General features: G+C 34.5%; 1 protein-coding gene across 3 annotated transcripts in view; it reads left to right on the forward strand.

The window, feature by feature from the left end:
- The window catches only part of SREK1 (splicing regulatory glutamic acid and lysine rich protein 1), a 48,658-nt gene extending 38,885 nt beyond the window's left edge, over positions 1 to 9,773 (forward strand). For 2 of the 3 annotated variants that reach the window (XM_047729104.1, XM_047729106.1), the window contains 2 exons: positions 3,928 to 4,072; positions 5,444 to 9,773. In XM_047729104.1, coding sequence (XP_047585060.1) covers positions 3,928 to 4,072; positions 5,444 to 5,593 — 295 coding nt within the window. In that variant the 3' untranslated portion in view covers positions 5,594 to 9,773. The remainder of the gene's footprint in view (positions 1 to 3,927; positions 4,073 to 5,443) is intronic. The other variant, XM_047729105.1, reaches the window with a different exon arrangement.
- Positions 9,774 to 10,372: the final 599 nt, after the last annotated feature.

A 10,372-nucleotide genomic window follows, 5' to 3' on the forward strand; every position in this document is an offset into this window, starting at 1 on the left:
TTTAAATATGCAATTCACTGGTTTTTAATGAGGTTCACAGTATCGTCAACCATCACTGCTACTTAATTCCAGAATATTTTTTTCACTTGAAAACCCATACCCATAAGCACTTACTCCCTACTAGCTCCTGGGAGTCCCTAGTCTAACTTACTCTGTGGATTTGCCTGTGCTGGACATTGGTATATGGACTCATGCAGTATGCGTAATGTTCTGTATTTGTATTACATTAAATGTAATGTTTTCAGGGTTCGTGTTGGAGCATGTATCGATATCTTACTCCTTGTGTGAATAATACTCCGTTGAATGGATGAAACCATGTTTTACTTATCCATTCATTAGTTAATGAACTTCTAGTATTTTTCCATTTTTTAACTATTATGTGTAATGCTTCCATGAACATTCATTGACAAGTTTTTGTGTAGGCACTTGTTTTCCTTTCTCTGGAGCACGTGCCTAAGGAGTGGTAATTGCTGAGTCTTATAGTACTCTATCTTTTTTTTTTTTTTAATCAGTATGCAGAGCAGCGAATCAATTTATTTACTTATTTACTTAATATTTTAGTTTCTAAGTAATCTTAGGGTGGCGCTAGTCACCTGCTCTACCAAGTGAACCAGCCAGGTGTCCCTCTCCTTATCTTTTTAGAAACTGCCAGACTGTTTTCCCAAATGCCTCTGTCATTCGACCTTCCCACCAGCATTATGCTAGCACTCCCAGTTTCTCTGCATGCTCACCAACACTTGTTATTGTCTGCCTCTGATTATAGCCATTCTGCTGAGTGTATAATGGTATCTTGTACCATCTTGTACTTTTGGTTTGCGTTTTTCTAATGAATAGTGATGTCGAGCATCTTTTTTTTAAAGGTTTTATTTATTTATTTACTTGACAGAGATCACAAGTAGGCAGAGAGGCAGGCAGAGAGGGGGAAGCAGGCTCCCCCCTACTGAGCAGAGAGCCCGATGCAGGGCTCTATCCCAGGATCCTGGGATCATGACCTGAGCTGAAGGCAGAGGCTTTAACCCACTGAGCCACCCAGGCTCCCCTTTTGAGCATCTTTTTGTGTGCTTTATTGATCATTTATATATCTTAGGGGACATGTCTTTTCAAGTTTTCTGCCCATTTCCAAATTGGGTTATTTGTATTTTGTGAGAGTTCTTTAAATTCTTTATATTAATCTTGTACCAGAGACATGATTTGCAAATATTCTCTCCTGTTTTGTGGGCTGCCTTCTCATTTTCTTGATACTATTCTTTGGTTCACAAAAGCTCTTAATTTTGATGTAGTCAGATTTATCTATTTTTTCCTTTCGATGCCTGTGCTTTTGGCGTCATATCCAGGAAATCATTGGTAAATGCAATGTCATGAAGATCTTCTCCTATGTTTTCTTCTAAGAATTTTATAGTCTTAGCATACACATTTGGGTCTTCAATCTATTTTGAGTTAACTTTTTTAATATAGTATAAGATAATGGTCCAACTTTATTCTTGTACATGTGGGTATCCAGTTTTCCCGATGTCATTTGTTGAAAAGATTGTCCTTTCCCCATTGAATGGGTCTTGGCATCCTTGTCAGAAATAATTTGAACCATTTATGTGGGAGTTTATTTCTGGGTCTTCTGGTCTATTCCACTGGTTTATTTTCTGTCCTTATATAATACTGTACTGTTTTGATTACTGTACCTTTGGATAGTAAGTTGGGAATGCTGTGCCTTCAACCTTTATTCTTTTAAAGATTGTTTTTGTTTGTTTTTTTGTTTGTTTTTTCTTTTTAAGATTTATTTTTTTATTTATTTGACAGAGGGAGATCACAAGTAGGCAGAGAGGCAGGCAGAGAGAGAGGGGGAAACAGGCTCCCTGCTGAGCAGAGAGCCCGACGCAGGACTCGATCCCAGGACCCTGAGATCATGACCTGAGCCTAAGGCAGAGGCTTAACCCACTGAGCCACTCAGGCGCCCCTCTTTTTAAGATTGTTTTGGCTGTTTGATGTCCTTAAAGATTCTGTATGCATTGTAGGGTGAGTTTTTGTATTTCTGCAACAACAGCAATGGGATTTTGATAGAGGTTGCATTCAGTCTCTAGGTGGCTTTGGATACTGTTGCCATTTTAACAATATTTAAGTCTTTCAATCCATAAACATGGATGTCTTTCTATTTGTCCTCGTCTTTTTCAGCAAATTTTTTGACTCCTTGGTTAAATTTACTCCTAAGACTTTTATTCAGTTTGATATGATTGTTCCCTTGATATTTAAAAATTATGTAGAAAGGTGCACACATATGTTGTAAATAAGTCATTTTTCTTTTGAATATGGTAATGTATTTTTTTTCCTTGCAAAGTTTTATGTAGGCAAATTTATCAGTCTTTTTTTGTACCTGAATTTAGTTGTCGTTAAAAAAAATCTTACAGGAATTTACTCATGTTTTCTTCTAGCATTTGTATTTTATTTTAAAAATTTAGGTTTCTCATCCATTTGGACCTATTTATATATTGTGGAATGAGGTACAAGATATTGATTGAGTTTTATCACTTACCAAATAATAATCCAGTTGTAAGATCCATCTTTTCCTCAATGATTTGAGATGCCACCTTTCTTATACTAAATATTTATATGTACTTAGTTCTGCTTGCCCAGTGTCTTTGTTTTCTTGGTCTTTGTCTTTATTTTTGAATTATTCATTAATAAGAGAAAAAAGCTTAAAATTCCACATTAAGGCCAACTTGTTAAAAGTAGAAAATCTTGGGGCGCCTGGATGACTCAGTGGGTTAAAGCCTCTGCCTCCAGCTCGGGTCATGATTCCCAGGGTCCTGGGATCGAGCCCCGCATCTGGCTCTCTGCTCAGCGGGGAGCCTGCTTCCTCCTCTCTCTCCCTCTGCCTGCCTCTCTGTCTACTTGTGATCTCTCTCTGACAAATAAATAAAAATCTTAAAAAAAAAAAAATGTTGGGGCGCCTGGGTGGCTCAGTGGGTTAAGCTGCTGCCTTTGGCTCAGGTCATGATCTCAGGGTCCTGGGATCGAGGCCCACATCGGGCTCTCTGCTCAGCGGGGAGCCTGCTTCCCTCTCTCTCTCTCTGCCTGCCTCTCCATCTACTTGTGATCTCTCTCTGTCAAATAAATAAATAAAACCTTAAAAAAAAAAAAAAAAGTCTGAAAAACGATCTGAGAATTTTGAAGGGGTGGGGGGTGGGAGGTTGGGGGCACCAGGTGGTGGGTATTGTAGAGGGCACGGATTGCATGGAGCACTCGGTGTGGTGCAAAAATAATGAATACTGTTATGCTGAAAAAAATAAAAAAAATTAAAAAAAAAAAAAAAGGTAGAAAGTCTTATGTTTCCTATTAGAAATACATTGTTTTGTTCTCTAATTCTAAGGGTATATTGTTTTTATCATTGGAACTTGTTCTTGCAGTCTTCTCTTAACTTTTGATCTTGAATTGGTGTGACTTGTTTGTAATGGTGAATGACAATGGCAGTAGCACTGGTTATTTTGAAATTCCAAGTTTTGCTGGTATTCAGTCATTCAGTCCTCCCTGGGAGATGCCTTTAATTCTTTGTCCTTTTCATTCCTTTCTGCTTACTCATTTTTTGCTTTGAAAAGGTGGGTAAAAAACCTGTGTATTTGCTTTTATTTTAATTTTTTATTTAATTTTAATTTAAGTTGATAAATAAATCTTGAACAAATAAATTGAAAATACGAAATTGTGGTTTATGTGAACACATGGTGGCCTCTGCAAAAAGACTTGGGCATCTTGAAAAAATTAACTGTGGTACGGAGTGGAGCAGGTGGGGCTATAGGACTGTTTATGTTACTTGGTCAGACCAGATTACTGATGGGCTTACATATAGTGCATTAGTGTTAGAGAAGACTGTTTTGTCAACGACATAGTAGGTCTTTAATCTCTTAGAAGTTAACTGGCATATTATCACTGTTCTTATAGCAGAAATAAGAAGGATAAAAAGAGAGAAAAAGAAAGGGACCATATTAGTGAAAGAAGAGAGAGAGAACGATCAAGCTCTACAAGAAAGAGCTCTAATGACCGAGATGGAAAGGAAAAGTTGGAGAAGAACAATACTTCACTTAAAGTAAGTAGTAGGCATTCATTATTTAGGCTTTGAATAATTAATAATTGAGATTTTTTTTTTTTTAACATAGGACTAGATTTAGACCAAAACCTTTTTGAGGGCTGTGGTATCTTGTACGTTTTTGGTATCTTTTAATATTTATTCAATTGGTAACTTTTTTAAGCTGGATTTTTGAAGGGATGAGGTAAGAGCTAACTGAAACTCATATGCTTTCCTTACTTTAGGGAGTCCTAGAATGGCATACAATAAGACTGTTCGTACATAACATGTGTATTATATGTGGAACAATATATGATAAGGTATTTGATTTTATACAAAGTTCTGGTTGAGGGCACTTTCCTCAAAATATTATATATATTCTTGAAATAGATTTGTTTCAGCAAATCTGACAAAAGTTCTGTCATCATTGGTTTTGTAATGTACACTGAAATTAGTAGATTTACTGGATTAGAATAATTAATGGAAAACCAAATTCCACCAAGTAAGGGTATTTTTTGGGATAAATATTTACTTATGAATTACATTAATTGCTTTGTTATTTCAGTAAGTTTATTTGTATTTGGAAATCAGTTATGAGTTTTGGAGCTTTCATCTTATAATTTTATTTACTCATTGGTAGGGTTTTATCATCATTGTCAGTAACATTGATAATGTCTCTTGAGCATTTTTGTATGTCTGATGTCAGACATTGTTCCGTATGTTCTCATTTAATTCTCCTTTTTTTTTTTTTTTTTTTTTTTTTTAAAGATTTTGTTTATTCATTTGACAGACAGAGATCAGAAGCAGGCAGAGAGGCAGGCAGAGAGAGAGGAGGAAGCAGGCTCCCTGCTGAGCAGAGAGCCCGATGTGGGGCTCGATCCCAAGACCCTGAGATCATGACCTGAGCTGAAGGCAGAGGCTTAAACCACTGAGCCACTCCGGCACCCCTCATTTAATTCTCCTTTAAGCTGAGGGCAGAATTGCACTGTTCTTTTGAGCAGTCTTTGCTAGGACAAATAGTGATTTCTTTTTCTACATCCTCTAAATTTTGCTTCTTTGGTATCCAGATTACATATCTATCCTGGCATCTTTGGGAGCTGTTTAACTCTTTCAGCAGATCTCTTCCATTTTTTCAATTTAGTAATGTTTACTGAACACTTCCTAGACTTTCTTCTAGACTATTTTATTCTAATTTAATTTACAGTTTCCATATTTTATGAGAAGTATGGAGGACACACTGATACATGTTTGCATATCTTATTTATATGATAAGGTAATGACAGAAAATACCCACTTTTACTAAGTTCACAGAAATACATATATTAGTCATAACCAGATGTAACAGGCAATTCTTGAGAAAAATATTAATGTGTGGCTTCATATTTATTGTAGGAGAAGGAACACAATAAAGAACCAGAATCAAGCGTGGGCAAAGAAGTAGATGACAAGGATGCACCAAGGACCGAGGAAAACAAAGTACAGCAAAATGGAAATTGTCAGCCAAATGAGGAAAACCTCTCTACCAAAACAGAAGCAGTATAGGACTGACAAATGCACCTCTAAACACACGCTGGAATAAAATCCAAAGCTTTTAAATCTCTCAACAAGATGTTAAACAGTGAAGAAATCCAGTTGAGCATAAAGATACAAACTAACAGCTTTTCTAGTTGTTAGGTGACTGTGTGGCCATCTTGTTCCGGAGTAAGAAAATAAAGCATGGACATCGTGAAAATGACAGGTGTTACCCAAACTCCTCATCTTCTAGAATCTGTGCATTTCCATGGTGGCTGACACACTTGTCATGTGGTTTGTTAGTGTTTGCCAAGAACCATTACAAATAAATGGGACATTAAAATCCAAATTTGTACTATCCTTAAAGACTGGAGATAAGCATTGGAGGCTCTTTTTAAAAATGGTAGTTGCTGAATTTTGTATTGTTTTACTTTTTTTTTTAAATTTCGATATATACAGATTTGATGATGTGCTTGAAATCGGTGGAAATATATATACATCCTTGTAAGTGCAGAGTATGTAAGAAGTTTTAACATTTACTTCACAGGATTTACGGTGATTGTGTTAAATTCTCACTATTGTGTTTTCTTTTGCTCACTGTTTAGGACAACAGGTTTTTTTTGTTAAAATAGTTTTACAAACTAAAGTTGCTTAAATAAGTGGATTAACAAACAACTGACAATGCATGCTCCTGTTCTCTCTCAAAAGGAAGAGCACCCGTGTTGAATACTAATAATAGTGTATTAGTATTCAGTGTTTAGAATCATTGGGCCTCCCCACAGAGTAAACATTTCTTTTTGAACTTTCTTGACATTTCCAAGCTTATTACAAATAATACTGCAGTGTGTGTTGTCAGCTGTAGGTGGCAAAGGTGCCATTATAAAAAGAAAACTGGGTTTTCAAAATGGGCTATGGGAGCACAAGCTGAAGCTTTAGTGCCTTCTACAATGTGGTATGCTGTTTTCTAGAATTTTATATGTGCTAGTCATTCTCGGTTCATATGGAACATAGATGGATATCCCACTCACTCCCATAGAGAAGGGTGCAAGTGTTATGTCAGAAGAGCTTCTTAAGTAGTTCACCTAACAAGAGGGAAGTCCTGTTTTCAAGAATGACTTTAGAGCTTAAAACAACAATGCAGTTTTGGGACCATCAGTTTTATACTGTGATAATTGAAAATGAAGCACGTTCGTTCTTTACTTAAATCAGAGCAAACACTTTTGTTGTCTCCATTGGATGGCCTTAATTATTACCTCTTAATCATCTTCTCATAAATGATGTGCAGAAATTCTCTGTAAAAGAGAACACATGAGGTTATTTGTTTTAAGGATATGTTTACTTGAGTTTAAAATATAGGTCATTCGTTACTCTTAGGCTCACTTTCTGCAGGAAGTATGCAAGTAGGAAAACAACATTGCTAATATTTTCCCCCAAAGCCATAACTCATAGTTTCAGATATCTTTTCATTATTGTTTTGTTCCCCCTAAAAGTTATACCTTTTAATTAGCATGTTATTTAAAAAATCAAGTATCATTATTTTAATGCAACCTAATACAATCAAATTACTCCGTTGCCTTACCTCATGGGAAGAGTTACTTATAGATTTAAGAAGCTGAGTAGCCCATCAGTTACTTGGTTTCAACTTGAGTTTTCTTTTAATGTTAATACTATTGAAACTTAAGTATTTGGTAGAGAATGGAAAGAATTGCCCTTATTGCAATGAAGCCTGGTTTGATTATGAAGCTGCTTAATTACTCTTCATGTGTTCAGAATAACTGTGTTTTTTTTTCCTTTTTGTCACTGTGTACATTAAAATTTTTGAAAATGCTTTACTATGTAAAGTATAGATGGTCATTTTAATCATTCAGCCACATACGGTTGGCTGGTAAACAGCTTATTCTGATACAAGAATGCTTGGGTGCATATGGAAAGATTGCAAAGGAGTGGGTGTCTTGCACCAACAGCTGTCTTATTTATAATATGTAAGTAGAATAGAGCAAATGTTTGAATCTTTGTTATTTTTAGTACCATTTCTCTAATAAAGCTAAGTATTTTAGAGGAAAGTACTTGTTTATGCATTTCAAAATAGCATCTTAGTTTATCATGTTTATCTTGTTTTAGTTGGCATAGAGATTATTTCGACTTGGAGAATGAATGTGTGGTGTCTATAAAATCATCATTTAAAGTTTGAGCTATTTCTTGTACTCTGGACTCTTAATGTTCCCTGTGTTGACAGTTGACTAACTTAATTTGGTTCTTGCTGCTAATTATTTTTCCTGTTGGTGATATTCAGCTTTAAAACGATGATGATGCTTTTGGAAGACTCCGATTTGTTAAAGTTGGACATGAATAGGAATACAAGAGATCCAGAGAAAGTGAAAAAATGTTCTTAAATGGGCTTATGGAAGCAAAGCTTTCTAGGGCCTGGAGGTATTGGAGTGAGTGTGAGTGTGCATGCGTGTGTGTGTGTGTGTATGTGTGTGTGTGTGTGTGTGAGAGAGAGAGAGAGAAAGAGAGACTTTTTTGTTGTTGTTCACTTATAGGAGCCAGGTAGGTTTCCATTTATTTGTTATTTTCTTGCAAGGCGTTTTGTTTTTTCTTTAAGTCTATTCTTTTTTTAATCCAGGTAGATGTTGTCAGGAAAACTTGAGGTAAGGCCAAGAAGACAGGCTTTTTATACTTAATCCATTCTATAATTATCTCTTTTAGCCTGATTAAAGAGAGTAGATTCTGTTCCTTAATTGTGTTGCTATTCATCATTTTAGACAAAGTCTGTTGATCCTCTTGTTCTTTCTTTTCAGCAATGAGATGAATTATTTATATTAAGATGGGCCTTCATAATAAGCTGGCTATTTTCATACGTGAAAACAAGTATAAATCCACAACTTCTGCAGTTGTCTTCTTATTCTCCATCTGATCCAATTAATTTATAATTGCAAACACTAATCAGCTTGTGATTTTGTTCAGAATTCTTATATTCAAGAGGTTCTATATATACTATGTTGATCTTCAGAAATGGCTGAGGCTTAAATTTTGAAATGCTCAAAAATAAGAACTCATATTTAGAATCCTTTCTTTTTTGTGAAGAAAATAACTTCATTTGTGATATTAGTTATTTCTAGGACCTCATTCATTCCTATATGTATGTTGCTGTCTTTATCTTAAAACTTTTAAAAAAAGCCCTTAATCCAAGTCAACTCTGATAATTTAAAGGATTATAATATGTAGTAACAGGCTTTTAAACATTTAAAAATCTATTAGAAATAATATGATTTGATTTAAATCTTTTTTTTTTTTAGTAGTTGAATTAACTATTAAAATGAGTCCTTTTGGAGGGATGCATTGAGTAACTTAACATTTCAGTGAATCAGTATATTTTCACTAAAAGATACTATCTGGTTTTAACTGGGTGGGTTATGAAGTTGTCATTTCCACAAAGTATGTACTTTATGTGTTGAGATTTTTTTTTTTTAAATTTTCACTACTTACATACTTAGTATTCTTTAGTATTTGTTTATTTAGTGTAATGTTCATTTAAAATTGTTTATTTTCAGATTTCAAAAGTTAGTGCTCTTAAAAGGGCTAAATTATATTTCTGGAAGCAGTAGTCCAGTATAATGTAATAAAGTCTTTTAAAATAAAATTGACTTCCCTACTTATTTTTGGGTTTGTGGATGTATTTGTTTTTCTTAAATCTTCTATTGGTGATTCTGCCTGAAGATTGATAACATTATTTTAAAAATAAAAGCTGGAGCTATTAATGACTTTTGGTCCCTATTCAGGTTGGTAGTAAGTAATAACTAGATTTCTTTCCATTCTATTTTAAGGTATTTTTATAGTTCCTAGTAACTAACTTATTATAACTGTTAGTTTATATTTAATATAGTGTTTCTTAATATATTGTTTTTAAAAGCAGTATTTTAGTTCATTGACTTTTTAAAAATTTACTTTGTATCTGGCTAACATTTTAATTTTGAAAATTAGCAACCTTTGGGAAACTTCAGATATTTTACTGCTAAGACTTATTTTCCTGGGATTAGAATGGAATAATACAGTTTTCTCTACTCCTGATTCATTTTTTATTTGCTAGATAGATAATTGATTGACTATATGTGCAAGCCAAATTTATGAAAATCATACTGAAGGAATTAGAGTTGAAGGGATGGAATTCCACTAATCTGAGGTTGCGTGGCAGGCAACAGACTGTTGGGCCAAATCTACAGAGCTCCCCGATTTCCACAGAAGAGGACATTTGGGTGTATTGTGTAGTTGTGTAAGTAGTTCAGTTTCATAGTTAACTATTACTCTCCTGAATCTTAACAGTAGTGTTCTTTACATGATGCTATGGATTATTAGGGGAAGAGTTTAAAATGTAAACATAAAGATGCTGCATTAGGTGGTGTATACTTATGTGAGTAGGACTACTTCCAAGTGGTACTAGTAAAGATTTATCAAATGATGCTGCTATTGTGTTGCTATATTTTTAATAAAAAAATCTTCAAATCTTGCCACTGTTGAGTAGTAATTTCATGTGTTTCTGAGACATTTACATATTTACGGCTTTTTAAAAAATAACTGAAAAGTGGTAGGAAGCTCTTCCAGGGTTTTGTCATGTCTTTAAATTTGAGTGTATAAGGGTCATGCTGGCCTAATAGGTTCAGTGGGAAAGTGTTGACTATCTCCTCTTTAGTTTTCTAAGGGACTGGGTATATCATATTGCCATTACTTATTCCATAGTGTTAGGTAGAATTTACTAATAAAGCCAACCTGAGTCTAGAATTTCCTTCTTAAATTACAAATCAATATTAA

The sequence above is a fragment of the Lutra lutra genome, chromosome 5 (assembly GCF_902655055.1).
Source record: "Lutra lutra chromosome 5, mLutLut1.2, whole genome shotgun sequence".
In the NCBI taxonomy this organism is placed as follows: domain Eukaryota; kingdom Metazoa; phylum Chordata; class Mammalia; order Carnivora; family Mustelidae; genus Lutra; species Lutra lutra.